This window comes from Erpetoichthys calabaricus, chromosome 14 (assembly GCF_900747795.2).
Source record: "Erpetoichthys calabaricus chromosome 14, fErpCal1.3, whole genome shotgun sequence".
Classification (NCBI taxonomy): Eukaryota; Metazoa; Chordata; class Cladistia; order Polypteriformes; family Polypteridae; genus Erpetoichthys; species Erpetoichthys calabaricus.
In genome coordinates this window covers 83447411-83467490 of record NC_041407.2, presented here as the reverse complement: position 1 = coordinate 83467490, position 20080 = coordinate 83447411, and the positions used below count along the sequence as shown (strand labels likewise).

Below are 20080 nucleotides of genomic sequence, written 5' to 3'. Positions count from 1 at the left end.
GGATATCGCACAGGTTTAACTTAAATATTGTGTAAATGTTGGGTTCGTGATCTGGTGGTCAAAGACAAGAACACAGAATTCAATGGATGTTCTTCTGAGCGGGGTTTCTTTATTGCATGCGTGCTGTCTCTTTCTGACTTATTAAACCCCCAGTTCCTATCCTTCCTTTTTCTTTCTCCACATATCCAATCGCCACACGATAAATGTCATTGTGAAATTAAAACTAGTTATAAACTTACACCACGGAGTGTTCAGAACTTAAAAAAAATCTTCGTTATACATATTTAATTATGCCGTCCATTCTGGGTTGTGCCCATCCCAGCAAGCATTGTGTGCAAGGCAGGAGGAAATCCTGAACGTGGCGCCAGCACATCGCAGGGTGAATACGAGCAATACATACATTAGCAGGGTTAATATAGCATAACAAAACCAGCCATCCTACCTGACTTTGAAAGGAAACTGAAGCACGGCGAGTAAATCCACCAGAAAAACATGCAAATTCAAAGCAAGGAACACCCAGTACCCCATTGCTGCAAGGCAGCAGTGCAACCTCCATGCCACCATGCCCTCACATGATTAATACATGCTTTAATGCATTTCATCATGAAAATTATACTGAGTATTTATCTTAGCATTCTAAATGTTCAGGGAGCAGGAATATCATGAAATTAATGTATTCTGTGTGCTGTCTGTGCCTCCTCTTAGTGCAAGAGGAAGCCAGTTTAACATGGCTCGGGGAACATAACACAAAGCATTTAATGTGCTACATAACTTATGACGGGGTTTGAGAAAATCTAGTAAATATTCATTTTAAGATGAAGTTTAGTTTACGATGTTCTACTTTAACAAATTACAAGAATAAAGTCAACATGTCGACTTTAATCTCAACAAACAGTGAGAATAAAGTAGAAATGTCGACTTTATTCTTGTCCTAAGCGTCGAGATTAAAGTGGAAATGTCGAGAATAAAGTCAACATGTCGTCACACTATTACACAGTACCCAGGTACATTACACAGTATTGAAAAAAAATACAACTTGGCTTGCAGTATTATCCAGTAGTATAGAAACAGTATTCACACATTTGAACATAATGGTCCACATCCGACCTTTTAAATCCAAAGTATCTCCAGACAACAGATGCGACTCATTTTTCCAGCAAAAGTTCTTCTGTGTCATCATGTTCAACTTTATCGTCTGCTACATCTTCAGTTTCAGAATGTTCTCTGTCCATTTTCACCACGCAATACCTCTACTAACGCATGTACTCCGGTGTATGCTTGTTTAGCGGTGTAGCATTGAAAAGGTCCCCCATAAACAGTTTCCCGCAGCACCACATTCCGAATGTTGTTTAGGCAATTTAAACCGGTGTTGCGGTATAAGAAAAATCCATATCATAAAAAAAATAAAAAACGGTTTTCGGTATGAACCGGTATACCGCCCAGCACTACCGCATAGGCCTGTCTCTTAAAATTACAATGATGTTAACCTGGAGAGCCCACCTCCAGCCATTGCAGTCTTTTAATTCCATGTCGCTGATAAGTTGTAATGATTTGGCTGCTTCAGTCTGCTGTTGTACTGTCGTCATGACTGAGGGTTTTATGTACAATTCCAGGATTCAATAGTTTGCTATATGTATCATCCAATGCTTGCTTGCATATGCCCATGCATATTTTAATAAAAAAAAAAAAAAAAGGAAATTGAATCTGTATACTTTTTTTGTTTCTTTTCTCCCAGGGCTGAATATTTTTCCAAAAACTAACTTTTTTTTTTAAAAAAGAACACTAAGCAGTTGTTTAACATATCAAATCAGCAAAAAATATTTATTTTTCACAAATGTTAGTGTCTTGCATGTTGTTTGAGCCTGCATACTATATGATTTCACATACATATCACATACATGTTACACAGCAAAGTCCTGCAATATGTGTTGCACTGGTGCCTCCTTTTCAATTGTCTGTTGCTGCACTTTCTCACGTATATTGTTAGTGTGTACTGTAGAGAGACAAGTCACCCGTTTGACATCGTGCCATGCCAATGCCACCAAGTTTTCTGCCCGCATAAAAACCGGATTGTCACCTCTTTTCCTCTTCAGCCTGTCTGGCTTCAACTGTGAAGGCATGTGTCTCCTCTTCACCCTCAGTGTGCCATAAGCGCCAATTCCCCTGCTATGTAGCTCCATGAATAATTCTGGGCATGTATAAAAATTGTCCATGTACACAACATGACCCAAATGTTGATAGCCCTGAAGCAGCTCCAGCACAACCTGACTTGTCAAGGGACAGTTCTCTCTTTGAAAGAAATACTTTCCTGTATATGTAATTACTTTCAGGCAGAAACCAGTGTTTTCTTCTGCCAGTACAAAATCCTTTATGCCATACTTAGTGGGCTTGTCTGGCATATATTGTCAGAAATAAAGGTGTCCCTTTTATTTTATCATAGATTCATGCACAGATAAATCACGGCCAGGCTGATAAAATTGTTGGTTCCACAATGTCAAGCAGGGGCAGAACTTTATACATGGGTTTCCACTTTGAAAAGCGAGAATGCGCTGCAAGCGCAGCCCACGATTCAAAAAATTGCTCTGCATACCTGCTTGTCTTGTCTGACAGTAGCTGAAAAGCAGCATCAGGAGAGAACAGCCTGAAGTAGTCAAGCGGCTGGTAATCTGTCGTATCCAACAGCAAGCCATGCTGTCTTGTGAAGTCCGGTAGCCAGTTTGGCTCCCATGGATTAATGTCTAGGTATTCCTCCCACACGAACCTTGCCATAGGTGTATCTGCTGCCCGAATGCTCTCAGCTGGCAGCCGATCAGCTGGGGCGGCATCGGCTGGTGTCTGATCAGCTGATGCCAGTTCCTTACTCTCTTGCTCGATCTCCTGATCACTGTCAACAAAATCAGATTCTGAAAAATCAGAGTCCGACTCGGCGATAATGCGCAAAGCATCGTCTGCTGAGTATTTTCTTTTCTGCACTTGCTTCGCACCCTTGTGAGATGTCGATGCCATCTTGCCTTTGTTTACATTTCGTAACTCACACACACGCAAGGATTAGATGGCGAGTCAATGAGTCTAACATTCCTCCGAGCAGAGAGGGAATGCCTGTGATGTAACAGTGAGTTTTGTTGCTATTAACAGCTGATTGTCGCCCTCTATCCCTGGATGTCGACTTTTGTCGACATCCGCCTTCAACCCCTCCTGTCGACAAAATATTGGGGGGAATTACCGTCTTTGAGTGTGGATGAAATTGGATAATACAAATTGTTGATTTAACCTGTATATTTTACCATTCAGCTCAAGCTTATACAGTTATAGTTCAGTGAAGTGAGTTAAAGTAGTAAAAATGAAGCAGAATGCTACATGACCTAATTGTAGTTTTCACCTCAATGACTGTGAAGTAGTCAATGGAGTCTTAATTTAAGTACCGTTTTGTTTTTTTCTTCCTTGGCAATTTGGGCTTCTACGTATGAGACAATGCAATTAGACCGTGATACAATTCACATTCAGATTCAGGCTTCCCAATAAAATATTTCCGTAGTATGTTATTTTCATAAAAGAAATGTATGTTTTCTGTTATCAGACATTCTCATATCCAAACACTGCAAAATAAGATACAGATTACACAGAAATACTTTCATTTTGCCAAGCTTTTTTTTTCTTTAGCTTTTTCTGTATTATTAAAATAAAATATATTAACATGATATATGCACTCTAATAACAAAGTTACTGCAATGCAAACTGTCCAGATATAAATGTATATTTTTGTTTTCTGAGTTAATATCAAGCACTGTTCCAACAATGGCTGATCTTTTATTTCCTGCTTGAAAGCCTTACTGATCTGTTAGCCGTGGGACTTGATTGGATCTATGAAAAATTTCTTTTGTATTTCCTTTTAAGAAAAAAGAATGTGAACACTCTGCATAAAGTTGAGACCTCTGTGCTAAAACAGTATCTACCTTCCCTTGCTGGGTAAACACATACTAGGGACAGAACTATGAGTTGATCAGAAATGCAAGCTTTGGGATTTTGTTTTCTTTCCCTTCACCATACTAGAGCACTGCTATAAATGAAAAAGTTTGTGAACCCCTCTCAGCCTGCATAGTAATTTACTCTACTTTCAACAAAAAACATAACGGTGGTATGTCTTTAATTTCCTAGGAACATCTGAGTACTGGGGTGTTTTCCGAACAAAGATTTTTAGTGAAGCAGTATTTAGTTGTATGAAATTAAGTCAAATGTGAAAAACTGGCTGTGCAAAAATTTGGGTCCCCTTGTAATTTTGCTGATTTGAATGCATGTAACTGCTCAATACTGATTACTTGTAACACCAAACTGATTGGATTAGCTCATTAAGCTTTCAATTTCATAGACAGATGTGTCCAATCATGAGAAAAGGTATTTAAGGTGGTCAATTGCAAGTTGTGCTTCCCTTTGACTCTCCTCTGAAGAGTGATACCATGGGATCCTCAAAGCAACTCTCAAAAGATCTGAAAATAAAGATTGTTCAGTGTCATGGTTTAGGGGAAAGCTACAAAAAGCTATCTCAGAGGTTTGCTGTGGTATGCTGTGGGGCTGTGTAGCTAGTTAAGGGATTGGGACACTTATTAAAGTCAAGGGTTGCCTGAATTCAACCCAATATCAACAAATTCTTCAGGATAATGTTCAAGCATCAGTCACAAAGTTGAAGGTGCGCAGGTGTTGGATAGTCCAACAAGACAATGACCCAAAACACAGTTCAAAATATACAAAGACATTCATGCAGAGGGAGAAGTACAATGTTCTGGAATGTCCGTCACTGTCCCCTGACTTGAATATCATCGAAAATCTATGGGATGATTTGAAGCAGGCTGTCCATGCTCGGTAGCCATCAAATTTAACTGAACTGGAGAAATTTTGTATGGAAGAATGGTCAAAAATACCTCCATCCAGAATCCAGACACTCGTCAAAGGCTGTCGGAGGCGTCTAGAGGCTGTTAGTTGAGCATCCTTTTGCAAATATAAGTATTGACGTAATATCTCGGTTGGGGTGCCCAAATTTATGCACCTGTCTAATTTTGTTTTGATGCATATTGCATATTTTCTGTTAATCCAATAAATTTAATGTCACTGCTGAAATACTACTGTTTCCATAAGGCATGTCATATATTTAAAGGAAGTTGCTACTTTGAAAGCTCAGCTAATGATAAACAAAAATCCAAAGAATTAAGAGGGTTTCCCAAACTTTTTCATATGACCTGTAACACTTTCTTGCTGTAATCTACCCATTTTTGAATCTGTCAGTAAAAACTGGATCAATGTCTCAAGCACTCACTCTCGAAAATGTGGCTCATGAGTGCTGTAGTATAACTGCAACTTGCTGCTCCCTGCAACATTGAAATATGTAATGAGAACTTTCCCAAAAAAGTAATGTTTCTGCTTTGACAGGTATAAAAAAAAAGAGTTCAGTTTGGAAAGAAGCCACTGGATGCAGTGGAACATCTATGAAACAGCGTTGCAATTCATCATACTTATCTAAGGGTGCGACTCAATAAATGAACTGTGTGTGCGCGAAGCACTTGACTTGCATTAACAGCCCACATTCACATAGAGTGATGTCCATGTTGTGTGCTGACAGCTTTCACTTTCACATCATTGTATAGATAGTAACAGTTCTGCAAAAGTCACTTATACCTTAGTTCTGTTTTTTCAGTCAGATTTTTAAATCTCATGCTGTTGACGAAAAACGTTTTGAATCTGCTGCTGTTTTATTTCCGTTGTGGTAATGTCCTGTAATGCACAATATAGGCAATATTTTCTATCTGGAAATTTGACTTGGGCTGCAGTAGTATTTATTTTAATAAAGCTTTCAGCCGCCGTTGTTTTATCTTTATAAAAAGGGATCTTCAGTTTGGGATGCAGTAATGCAAGTTAGATGTCCAAGCTAAACAGTTGTGACACCTTTGCACCATACTGGAACTGCGTGAACTGTTTTATGATGGCTGGAGTGGAGGTTTTCCCTGTAACTTGGAAGACCTGCTTGCAGGGCTGGACGCAGATTAACGTCATACCCCAGACGAAGTAGTTGCAGGTTAAGGGCCAAACGGAGTAGAGTGATTTCTGGTGTTTACGGGATTTGAAGGGGAAAAAAAAAAGATCAAGTAGTTAGTATCTGAGATTTACACAATATTTACACAATTGAGCTGCAGCAGACTAGGATTCGATTACACTACTGGAATGACCATTAATCCATACTCCAAACAACTCCAGATGTTTTAAGTTGTCGAAGGAGGACTGCCGGCTGTTGACAGTGACACATTCAGGTGCCTTCCAGTGGGAGGCAGTAATTAGTTTGGGTGCCAAGGTACCCAGACAGAATAACTTGTGTTCAGAAGAAAAAAGTAGAAAGGTTTGAGGTAACAGAGGAATACTGCAGGAAAGAAAGAAAGAGACAGTAGGTGACAGTGGCAGAACATGTAGAGAAAAGTGCCTTGTAAACTAAGGAAAATAATTGACAGGATCAGCAGTGTAGTCCATCGGAAACTGCTTTAGGGGAGTAGGATAGTGTCTGTGTCGAATTTTGAACTTTGTGTGTTGGTAGTTTGGGTTTCTAGATCGAAACCTTACATTGGAGAGAATGGTGTTCCATGAATGGGGTGAAGAGAGAGAAGACAGATCTCTGGACCAAAGAGAAATCAAGGGCAGAGCTTTGATAGGATGTGTTGCGAAGTAAAGAGTAGAGACAGGTTCTTTCTTGGGAGAGAAAGAATAAACAGAGTACAATGAATGATATGGTAGGGGTGTAGTCAGGGAAATCCCATATGTTCTAAGCACTGATTGGAGTTGAAGGTAGAAAAAGAAATTGGAACCAGAGAGGTTAAAATGTATTTGTAAAGACTGGAACATCACAAGCCCCGAACTATTAAATAGATTCCCCAGAGCACTAATTCCAGCATTCTGCCTGGGGGGAAATACAGAGGGACAGCCACCTATTGAGAGAGCAGGGTTATGAAATATAGGAGTGAGGGAGTGCCATTTTGCAGAGGGTGCAAGTAACTTTTCTACACGATGCCAGATGTTGATGACATATGGAAAAATAAGTCCCAGAGAAAGTTTGGTGGCTTTAGACTTCAAGGAGGTAAACAGAACATCCTGAAGAGAAAGTGGGAGAGATAGGGAGGATTCTAGGGGCCTCGGATGGGAATCGGGGGATGACACAGCCATGACAAAATGGGGCGGGTGAAAGCCCAGTGATATAGTTCTAGCAGCGCTACACATGCACACAATCTCTCTAACCAGGGTTGAATGTTTAAGGTTTGGTCTCTTGCATTCCAGAGGAGCCTTGAGGTCAATGACCTAACCTTGAACCAATATTTAGTAGGAGGTGGAAGTGGTACCTACCCCCAAATTTAAGGTTACCTTTGTGAAATCAAACTGAAGGTCAGCATTACTTCAGAATTTCTGTAAAACCGCCTTTGCTTTGTTTTCATAGTGCTAAGTGATCATAAAATTGTACTTTGAGCTCAACTGTCCTTCAACTACAGTAATTACTCATAACTGGGAACCATACCCCATCTGCATCTGTACCATTCAAGTATATGCAAAATGAATTTCAGGGATTTTAAGTGTCCCTTTAAACAAATGAATTTTAGGCAGTTTGTATATGTATTTTACATATATATAAAAAACAATAAAATAAAGGTGCATAAAACAGAGATAACCATTTATAATATTTACATGTAATAGCATAAAAACATAATACATAAAATAAGGTGAATAGCCCATAAACATATCAAATATTTTAATTATTTCTATGTGACAAGTCTTTAATTTATTTGTAACTAGGGGGCTCTGCTGTCTGCTCGCTTCATTTGCCCACACCCAGGTTTGGTTTACCGGATGTACAATGTAAAGAGATTGTTATTTTCACGGGAATTGTTACATATGCATTATTTTCGCTTTTACTTTAATACTTTTGTAAAAACAATACTTGGCCTTTATTTCCAACCCCGGGCGTGGTTAAATCTTTTTCGCAGGACGTATAACGCTGCTCGTGTTGTGAAGGGGGGGGGTGGCTGAATGCACGCTAAGGAGATGCTGTTGGATCATCTGCTGTCTTTCTGCTGCTACTGGCGAGCTGCGTGTTCTTTTTGTCACGCTGCACATCGATCATTTAAAACCCTGTACAGCAGCTGTCCTTTTGCCACTTCTTGTTTCTTCTGCTCGCGTTGTGAAGATGGGGCTAAACGCACGCTAAGGAGTTGCAGTCGGATCATCTGCCGGCTTGATGCTGCTGGCGAGCTGCATTTTCTGCTTGTCGTGCTTTGCGTCAATCATTTCAAAACCTGTACAGCAGCTGTCCTTTTGCCACTTCGCGTGTCTGCCACTCATGCTTTGGGGAGGGTGGCTGAATGCACGCTAAGGAGAAGCGGTTGAATCATCTGCTGGCTTCCTGCTGCGTGTTCTGCTTGTTACTTGTCATTGTTTTAAGAGATGGGAGCACATGATGTCTGTCTGCCAAAAACATTCCAACAACTGCTTGGTTAGATGTCCATGAACTTCTTATAAATGTTGTCTCACTGCCTTGTTTCGCGTGACGTTAAAGCGTCTCTCGCGGGACGTCAAATTGTCTTCTGAGAAGATCACGTCTCGTCTCCCTCCCAGGATTTTTTTTTTTTTTTTTTATAATAGAGAGATATGTTGTCTAACTGATTCAAAGAACTTTACAATCCCCAGCCCTGCCTTCTTCCCATTTGTCACAAAATCATGCACCTCCATGCTCCCCTGTTAACTTAATACAAGAAAACAGTTCGGTGGTTGTGCTGGTCAGAATGTTTTCCCCAATGAGTTTTAGTCTAAATTAAACATTACTTGGGTGAGTACTCTTTCGCGATCATGTTTAGTGAGCTAGTGAATTTGAAATGCAAAATTTATATAATAAACATTTGGGGAGACCACTATAAAGGGCATTATTGTAGTCCAGTTGCAAAAAATAAATAAGAGCGTGGATAATAGCCATGGTATCGGTACTCCAGACTTGATTCTGAAAGTTTTTTTTCCAGTTACTCATTCAGTCAGTTATCGTTACTTTTAACTGCTGTAATTGCTTAATTAGCTGACTTGTCTTTTTCCTTTAATTTTGCATTTAGAAAAGTACAGTGGTGTCAGATTTACATATCTGGGAAATTAAGACCTATTTTATTTTTTTTCTGTATCTTTAAATGATTACTTTGTCTTTTAATGAACTTTTTCTGTGAAGTTGGCTTTGTTAATGATATGTTAATACAGCCAACAGATGTCCGCACAAGTGACTCTGAAAGGAGCAGCTACTTCAGTGTTGCCAACTTGTATACTTATTAGTAAATACTTCTCTAAAAAAAAGAATTGCAGAATTTAAAAAAAGGAAAAATGACGGATTCTTAACCATCTAACACCTATAAATTCCTGCTTCATTCAGTAAAATTATGACAAAACCAGTTGGTAATTATTTCCGGGATGTTGTTTAAAAAAAAAAAAAAAAAAAAAAAGAAGTTTGGATAAGTAGGATAGGGGTCAAAGTAAGAGAAAAAACTGGTTAGGGAAAGAACTTGCAGCCATAGAGGGCCCTGAAGACTGAGTGTTTGGAATCACTGGTCTGTATCAGAACAAGGACACACGATGTTCCAAAGGTGAAAATAAACAGATTTGCAAAAGGGTTTTATATGAGCCTGAAATCAAACACACAACCCAGGTTTTGTGAAAAGATATTAACGCTAACAGTGTTACTTCTTAAAGGGATTGAGGTTACAGATAATAGATTTAAGATTATTTTGGGTCCAGAACAAATCACCTCATTATATTGCTCACATTTTTGTCATTAGGCTAATGAACTTCACCTTGGCTTCAACAATCCAATTCCTGACACATTCACTTTTTGCTAATTCTTAGCAATGAAGAATGCTGATTTAGCAGCCCTGCTAACTGCACATCTCTGTGATTTATGGCACTTTTTTTGGTGCCACCACATGTCATAAATCAGATTTGCCTTGTACTTCAAATGTGAGCAGGGCCACACAAACATCTGACCAATATGTATGTTTTGAACCACCACCTGAATAAAGGTAACTGACCTGTAAACTATCCACAAGTACAAAGATAGCCACATGGTTTGAAAGTTCCTTAATTTTTTTTTACCTCCTCATGCAAAGTACTGCAATAATAGACATCTGTTTTCCCCAACTCTAAAGTAGATTGATTAAAATCCTGTAGCCCTGTCTGTCACATTCAAAGGGCGAATGTCATTGTAATCTTGGCTTAAAGTACACGATGCTGCAAGTTGAAAGGACTAAAAGTTACATCATCATAATCACAAGGCATGTTCGTGAATTATGTATTTTGATTTCTGATCTAATTTCATAGTGGATAAAAATGGCATCTAGCTATGGTCTTTTTTTGTCCTAAAGGAGCAGTAGGATTTTCCTGCTCTAAGGTAAACCATACAGATCTTTTAAATACTTGACTTGATTTTCACAATCCAGTACTGTCTCTTTATACAGTACCTATTGTGGTAAATTAGTTTTAGAATGATTTGAGCTACTAGGACCAGCTGTCTAAACAAAATAGACTTGTTTTTGCAGGAAACTTACAAGTCTAATTAAACATACCTCCAAAAGTAAGAAGTTGCTCGTTACAGAACTCGGGTCTGGTGAATCGACTTGGATTAGGTCCAGTTACATTTACTAAAATCAGTACCTAACCATTAAATTGTAAAGAGTAGCAACTTTTTTTTTTTGCCCCATCATGTGTCTCATAACACCCCATGAATTTCTGATTTAACTCTAACCAATACAATGATGTGTGGTTCAATTCCACCCTTTCTGTTTTTAAATTTTGGAGCACTAGCCAAAAGTCAGTTTAGTTCTACCAAGTGTGCCTCATTTTATGAAGACCACAGCTCACAGCATTCTGGAGATTGTGTGCATTTTGATTGGCCAATTGAATAATTTTATAATGCACTGCTAGTTACTTCACATTTTATCCCCACAAAAATAGTTGGCCAATACAAATACAGTAGCTGGCAGTTGGCTCTTGTGTAACTTACTGCACATCCTAGCCTCTGGCAACACATATGGTACATATGCCTACGACCAATAAAAGCTGCCTAACAACTGTATGCAGAGAGTTAACCAATCACTTTCATTCTCACCTGCATTTTATCTGTCATTTAATTCTGTAGACCTGCTGTGTGCCTGAGAGGGAGAATACAATGATGTGCTCTTTATGGCTTTCTTTTGCTTATGTAGTATGTGCTTACTGGAGCAGCTGAAATTTACCTTTGTACAAGGTATAATTTAACCCTTAGGCCCATGTCTTCCCGTCACCTGGAGAGAGACAATTGGAGAGTGTAATACACATTTGGTTGTATGTCTTCATTTTCACTTGAGTATATAAATGAAAATAGGAAAGTAAAGCTTTATTAGAAGGCTATTACTACTTAGTGTTTTGTAAGTTGAACAAACCAACTTGAGGTCAAGTGCATTCCTACTGATTCTACATTCCATGTTTAAAGATCTTGAAAAGCAAAAGGCTAAAAGACAGAAAACAGTCTATTTTAGTTAAAAATTATTGAAAGCTCACTAAAATATGTTTAAAATTATTATGTTAAATTAGATATGTTAATGACTGTTAATTATATGATGTGAGTACAGCTATGTTGATGAGAGAAATCTATTCTTAAGCTATTGCTTGCCTTAATATTCAAATTTCTTTGCCTTGCAGGTGCTGGTGGAATGAGCGTTGCGTGTGTGCTAAAGAGAAAAACAGTACTCTGGCAGGACTCCTTCAGCCCCCACCTTAAACACCATCCCCTTGATACAAGCCAGCCCAACATGCCTGTGGTATTGACAACTGGATCAGGCGCACCCCCTGCAGGACAGGCCCCCCAGCCCTCTGCAGCAAGTCAGCCGCTTCCGGCTGGCGTGCATTCTGCTCAAGTTCCTGGTTCTGCTGGGGGTGCTGGGCGCTCCCAGGATGATGCTATGGTAGATTACTTTTTTCAGCGGCAGCACGGAGAGCAACCTGGTGGTGGCGGCTACAACAATGGTAAACATCGCTGGCCAACTGGTGACAATATCCACTCAGAGAACCAGGTGAGGGAAAGAGTCTTAAGATGTCTTAAATACAGATTTGTAGATGTGATTATCTAGTGCAGTGGTGGTGAACCTTTTGGGCTTGGTGTGTTAAAAATTCTGAAAATACCTAATTTGACTTTGCTGGCATATCACCCCAGTAAACAAAACAGAAACAGTTCCCTGCATATTCATTTATTAAAAAAAAAAATACAAAGCACCACACATGATTGGGCTGTATTATAAAATTAAAAGAAAAATCAGTGACTTACAATGGAGAAAATGATATGCGCATTGATAATTGAGCTTAAAATAGAGCACTAAAATATTACCCTACTTTTTAGAATAATTTTGAAATGAACAGAAAAAAGTATCGAACATATTGCATTTGATTTGACATCAATTATTTTTTTTGTTGCTGAATTTTAATAGATAAGTCTGAAACTGACTGTGGGTACTTTAGTATTTTTTAGAGACTTTTTTTGGCTCAAAATAAGCGTATCTTGCTTTAAGCAATATTCTTTAAAGATTTTGTCTCCAAAATGTAAATATATTTTCTCCTAAGGCATATAACAATAATGGATGAAAATTTTTAGATAAGATCCCATCTCTCAAAAGCATTACATTTAGTTAAATTCTATTTAACAAAAGAACTTTACACAAACCTACATATAATAGCCATTTTCTCCAGAACATAAACAAATTGTACTCTATCATAGTCACTGGATATGTACAGTGTGTTAAGAAATAAGTCCACTTTAGCATGTAAAGAATGTGCTGTTAGGAACCAGTGCCGTATTCAATCACCTAATTTAACTAAAAATAAATAAAAAATTAAAGAAAATATCATAACCTTATTATTTAACTGAGAACACCCTTCTGACTTGCATACAGATCTGCTGTGTGAAATGTTATGTGAGGGTAGATGCCATGAATCATAAGTTATGTGATATTTCTATAACATAAGGCTGCATAGCCCTTGAAGTCCATGCATTATGTTTCTGAGTAACTCCACCAGCATGGCTGCAATGCAGTCCATAAGTGTGTCGACAGTAACAGTTATCAGTATGAAGCTATACCAAAGCATATTGGTATTAAAATGAAACCAAGGATAAGAACTTTTAGTGTAGACTTTCAACATTGAGAGTATTTACATAAAAAAACATTAAAACAAAAAGATGATGTAGGAATTGCATCACTTTTTATATGTAATTCTCCCTGTTTTAAGGACTTGTGGAATCTTATTGAAAATTATACTGGCCCCTTGATTTTGGTTATTTTATCTTATAAGCATGACTTTTGAGTGCTCTGTTCTACTTAATGAAGAGCTTGTTACTGGCTTTGCAACTTGTTAAGGAATACAGTGGACCCTTGAGTTATGAACTCAATTCGTTCGCGAGGGCTGGTTGTAACTCAAGTTGGTTGTAAGTCAAGACTATTTTTCCCATAAGAAATAATGGAAATACCCGTAATGCGTTTCAAACCTCCCACAGCAACATTTACTTAACCTTTTCATAATAAAAAAGGGTTGTATAATGTGCATAATTTACCAAAACACCAATAATTTTTCTAATGTACTAACCAAAAAGTTATAAAAAAGTGCCTAGGCTACCAGAAACAACAATTTCATACTGTACTCACCATTTAATTTGACATCTTTGGGTTGCAGGAAGGGAGGAGGAGAATGAAATGGAAGGTGGTTATTGTTTGGAAGGAGCCTCATTATACAAATCTTTTCTTTGTAAAATTGTCGAGATGGTGGATTTCAACATGCTGTACATATTGGCGAGATCAGTCACATGAACACCACTCTCCTATTTCCACACAATTTTCTTCTTTGTTTCGATTGTAATCGCTTTCTTTACCTTCATTACCTTCTCTTTCTTCCTTAGCAATTATCGAAATAAATTATATAAATCACTGCATCGACTGAAATTACGTCCCCAAACACATGTATCTGGGCTCCGACTGACGCTTACGAACACTCTCGGCTGTTTGTTTACAATCGCACAAGCGGATACACATGACCGCAATCGGGTCGTAATGCAAGACGTTGGTTGTAATTCAAAACAAAAATTTTGGTCGTAAACCAAGTTGTTCATATGTTGGCCGGTCGTATATCAAGGGTCGACTGTATTTAATTTTTGCTGATTAGTCTTTCACAGGGTTTTGTTTTTTTTAAAACAACCTGGTTGATCTTTTTATTTCAAAGCAACTTCCCCGAGCAATTATTACAGGCCACTGAAATTGCTGGGTCATAATAACTGTTTAGGGCTTCATGTTGAGGTTGAGTGATGATTAGAATATGAGTAATGTGTTCTGTGTGTTTATGTTTAACATAACACATGTTTCATTTCAGGTGCGATCAATGGATGAACTAAACCATGATTTTCAAGCTTTGGCATTAGAGGGAAGAGCAATGGGAGAGGTGACTATTTTTCCTTACTGAATTCTATTTCTAAAGGTTTCAAACACTTACTGAAAGTGATTCCTTTAGCTATTTTGTCTTTATTAGTCTGCTGAGATGATTTAAAAACATTGCTAATTGAATACATTCTTCATATTTCATTTTTTTACTAGCAGCAATATATTTTTCCATTCAACAGTATTTTTTTTTAATACAAAATACACTTTCACCTATAAGCTCAGCACCATATTCACTGTTATAAATGTACTATAGTTAAATTAAAACAAAGAAAAATTATACTAATCCTGAGCAGTGAAACTATTATGTTTTATATGCTTTTTTACCTATAAAATCAAAGTGACCTATATTCACATTAGGAATGCTTTGAATGTATACTGATTAGTCTAGCTTTTTATCCTCAGCTTCAGTCTTGGACAGAATTACAGTTAACCTCCTTGGCATTAACCCTGAGCATGACTTGGGCTCTGAATTCTATGCAAGTGTGGTTAAACCTAGTGTCATGAAATGATGCACTTTATAATGTTAAGCCTGAATATCCCTTGAGACAGTACTCTGCTGCCATCTAGTGGGTGAAATAACATCATGCTTTCTGCCACTCTATGGTAATTCTAAGTTAACTTCTCAATATTCTGAGCCTCCAGGAAATAGCACAATGGTAAACGAAAAGCTGTAAAGGCAGTTTTAGAATTGACTGAAACTGAAAGTGTTGATGATGTAAATTGCTCATCATACATTGTCACCTAAAGTGAAACTAATGCATGCTCAGTGTATTCAGTCGCATGAAGGTGTCCCGCAATAACACAAGTGTGTCCATGATGCATGTCAGGCACTGACATCCTACCCTCTTATGTACAAGCAATGCACAAAATACAAGAAAAGTGCACAAGGAAACTCACTTCTACTGTTCCAGTTGTACCATCAGACTGTGCGTTGGTGACGGTCTCAAAAAATCTTTCACAGACGACATGTAATACAGTAAATCTGTTTTAGTATAGCAGTGGCCACTAGACATACCTTTTCTACTGTATTCATGTTGAGGTTTTGGTATTTACGGTTTTATTACATATAGTAGCATTTTTTTATTATGGAAAAACATTCATTTTTAACAAAAATGCTAAGGAGGATAAAGCATTAACAGTGCCACAGTAGAACTAATTTTTTTTTTTGTCTAAGTACATTATTTCCAGGTTTTCTTGTAAATGTGACTGTGTAGCTGTGTTGCCGTTTCGAGCTGTACATGAGCAAGATTCATCATCTTTCATCTTTCTCCTCTAAAAACCGTTTTCTACATGTAGTTTGAGAATGTGAGAGAAACATTGTGCTTTATTGTTGGAATGGGGGTATCGATACAGTTTCTGTATCAGTACAGCATTATAATATTTTTGTAACAATACATCAATGCACAGAGTACACAAACCCCTCGCTGTGGGTTAGGGCAAGATCAGATCCTTGCCTTTCCAGAAGTATATGACGTTTGATGTGTTTAGTCTCCACCTTTTTACTTTATTGACTAATTATTTCATATATTTAAGTACATGCAATACATCACCATGCAAGATGGATACAACTATCTTTTGTACCATAGTGCATGTGTTTTGTTAAATTGTACAGGGTACTTCACTCCATCAAGTCCTTCAGTGAGGAGTTCTCCCGTGTACAAGTATTGGAATTTGTGTTGCCATACTAACTCCAGCAGTATGATTGATATAGATAAATGCTTTATTCATTCCCTCAGGGACATTCAGGACTATCTATTAGAATTCCTTTTTATGCATGAACTAATAAAATACTTTTCTTTTTTCATTCCAACAGATCATGTACTGCAGACATTGGCAATGCTGCAGAAATTTCTTTACCAAATCTGCCCATGTTTAAATTGTGCATTCTTTTTTTTTTTTTGGTTACTACAGTTTTAGAGCAAAAGAAGTGCTCAACTGAAATTGCTTGTCATGTGTAAGCTACTGACACTTTGTTTGGTACCAGGCTGCTTAGCTAAAATTAATCTTTTCCAGCAACGCAGTAAAGCACCTACCCAACAAAGCAAAAGGATGCCAATGTCCAAAAAAGTTGATGCAGTGCATCAGAGATTTTTTTTTTTTTTATAAACCTGTACCAAATATATTTGTGCATGTCTTTAGCCTATACATTTTAAACTCCCTATTGTATGCTATATATTCAACAATATTTTTAAAATATTCTGATACCCGTTGTTGTTTATCTGTGTATATTGTGAGTGATGAGTAAATATTTTTGGGATGCAAAAACTAACTGCAAAAACTAAACGATTTGTTGCCTTGTTACGGTTTGCTCCACGCTGCCATTGTCCTTACGGGAACCCTGAACCCGACACTGTCGGTAATGTCACCGAAGAGCTTGGCAGTGAGGCATAAACAATGAAATGAGGGGATGGTGCAAAAAGTGCACCGCTCTCTCTCTCTTTTTACACACACCAGCTTTCTCCTCACTGCTTCTTGCCTTTTTCCTCACTCCTGCAACCTCTGTTTCTTTCTTTCTTTTCTTCCTTCATCTCCCTGCTAGCCACTCTGCCACAGCTGTTCCACGTCCCCGTAATAAATAGAAGCGCAATCAGCAGCTCCCGGGAACAATTATGGATGCGGACGACTCCTCACCTGTGCACTTAAGTGAGAATCTCCCGCATTACGAATTCCCCGAGAACCGCTTGGCCACACACCACCATGCCCCCTCACTAAGCCGTGAGTGTCGCGATTATTTATTTTAAAACCTGGCCCTTTTGACATGAGCTGTGGACCCGCTATTACCACACAGTTCATTAACCAAGAGTAGCATTAATCTCATTTTGAAACTTGGTGAAGATGGAGGATATAAATAAAATTAGGTTTAGGGTCAAAAAGCAAATAACTCAATGTTGTAGCCATTTCATATCTAACAAGAAATATTTGTCTTGCAGGATCTATAAAACATAGCGCTTAGTATGGGAGTACCTGAAAAGAAATGTCATCACTGTAATGTTAATCCAGGTCTCTCAAGCTCAAAGTCCTCCTCTACCAGTACAGAAGCTGAGTCATCAATATACACTGTATGCAAAACCTCTTTTGTGGAGTGTTTCTTTTGATGATAGTGATAACCGATATTTTATGTCCTACTGTAAAGAACAAAGCAGACTTCAAAAGGAGCCAGTCCTAGAATATTTGAATAGGCCAAGATACTTAAAACCCATTTCCACAATTTAAAAAAAGTCAAACATACAAGATTAATTGTTTTAAAGAGTTTGTCTGATTATGTATAAAAGATTATCACCCTGTACATATATGATTTTTAACTTAAGTCAAATTAAAAATGGAACGAATTGCAATATCACACACTTGAGTCATAATTGTTGATATTTTGCATAACACTGAAATAAATGACAGTAATAATGTTTCATCATCCTCAGTATCAGGATCTTTGTATTGTGGGGTCTCTGGCATTTCCCACTCTTACTGTGCTGGTGAACTAGAGTAATTTAGTGCCATATAAAAATGATGGTATTTCGTGTTTTTTTTTTTTTGGCTTTTTTTTTTTTTTGTAATAAATTAATGGAGGGATTTGTGATATATATAATATATAGTAATGTCTGTTCCCTTCTTGAAGGAATTCTAATGTAATGTACAAGTGCGATTTTCATTGCTTGGTAACAATTTTAGTGTTTCATTTGCAAACCAGGGACCTTGTGTATAACACCTTACGTAGAATTCACATTAAAACATGGCATACAGACAAAACTAGAAATGTGCGAGCACAAAAAAATTCAGATGCATGAAACTGCATTAGCAAAGTTCTACACACTTTCCCTTTACAAACACCAATCAATGTGAATTTTAACACACATGCATGAGCCTACAGCCCCACATCGACTCCTCCCAGAATTTCGCCTATTTGATGAAGCAAATTAATATAATTAGCCCCTTCTGTTCAGTGATTTGTTAAAAAAACAGTGGCAAAAATGAGTGTAAAAAAGAATTTCAGCGAATGTGAAATGGAAGTCCTGCGCAGTGAAGTGGAGGCAAGGAGAAACATACTATTTGGTGGCTTAAGCGGTGGTATACAGTAAGCAACAAAAGGAAATTGATAGAGTGGCAAAAATGGTGGAGGCGCTCAAAAGTGCAAGTTCAGAAAGTTGCACAGTGTCCAAATAAAAAAAGTGGTTAGTTATAAAAGTTGACTTGAAAACACGACTCGCAGCCCCACCGTCTGAGTGTCAACACCTCTAGAGGAAGTAGCAAAATTCCCGGGCTCATGTGTGAGCTGCTGCAGTTATTGGAGAGGCACTTAGGCCGGGTTTATACTTCACGCGACGACGCATGCTGCAGCGGACGCTCCTGCTGTGCAAGCGTTGTAGTGTTTATACTTGCTCGCATACTTTACGTAAATCTAGCGGAATCCGCCAGGTGGCAGTGCGAGATATTATCATGGTGAGAACATGTTAGGCTTCTCTGTGTTGTGAATTGCCTAGAACACCCATTAAATTCTGATGATACCTTACTGCAATATCTCTGAAAAGGATGTTTATTGATTAAATCCAGAGATGTGTTCATTCCAGTAAGCATTGGGCACGAGTGAGAAACAATCCCTGGATGAGGCCTCAGCTCATCGCAAGGAGATTACCAGCACACACATACACTAGCGTCATTTTAGCAGCACCAAATCTGCATATCTTTGGAAAGAAACTGGAGCACACTGAGGAAACCCAGCAGGAAAACATGTAAACTCCAGGCAGGGAATATCCATGACGAGACTCCCTGCAAAACAGCTGCGCTAATGCTCCGCCACTGTCACCCCCATGTGTGTAATTATTAATAGTATTCATTATGTAAACGAAATTACAGATTTATCTGTAAAATGTAATATACATACTTTAATGTTTTTCATCATGAAAGTGATATCAAGCATAAATCTAAGGATTCTAAATGTGCAGAGTGTTGGAATATCATACATTTAATGTGCGCAGTGTAGCGATCTATTGCTGGCGATCCGCTGCTGTCAGGACCAGAGGAATACCTAGAAAAAAAGACAGCACAGAAGACGATATGTGAGACTTTTAAAATGTATCGTGTCATTATGATCGGGAATATGCGACGCTTGATATAAAAGCACCATGAATACATCTGTAAGTCAGCATTTTGCTTCACCACATCGAATCATTTATCAAACATCAAAGTGCGCACACTGATCTCGTAGGATCCGCAGAGCGGCATTCTGTCACTTGTAGATAGTAAACGGAGATTCTGACGTCACATTTCAATTTTTAGCACACTGCGCCCCCTGACTTTTTGCTGGTACTGCAACTCGCGCATGCACCGCATTAATTTCTGAGGACCTGCTCAGAGGACGCTTCAAATGAATGCGTGGCAGCCATGATTCGGGCACGTACGCGTTCTGAGCATGAAGTATAAACGAGCCCTTAGAGTTTATATACCCTGTCAGAATTAGTTAAATATTCGCCATTATTTAGAAAATATAAGTGTTCCTGCAGAAAGCTTTCCTTTTAAGCGCCTTTAGCAAGGGAAAGGTGCTATATAAATAAAATGTATTATTATTTATTATTGTTATT

General features: G+C 38.2%; 1 protein-coding gene across 12 annotated transcripts in view; it reads left to right on the top strand.

The window, feature by feature from the left end:
• The window catches only part of pum1 (pumilio RNA-binding family member 1), a 139891-nt gene that overhangs the window by 36689 nt on the left and 83122 nt on the right, over window positions 1–20080 (top strand). For all 12 annotated transcript variants that reach the window (XM_028819712.2, XM_028819704.2, XM_028819710.2 and 9 more), the window contains exons 2-3: window positions 11731–12101; window positions 14440–14508. In XM_028819712.2, the coding sequence (XP_028675545.1) occupies window positions 11742–12101; window positions 14440–14508 (429 nt within the window). In that variant the 5' untranslated portion in view covers window positions 11731–11741. The remainder of the gene's footprint in view (window positions 1–11730; window positions 12102–14439; window positions 14509–20080) is intronic.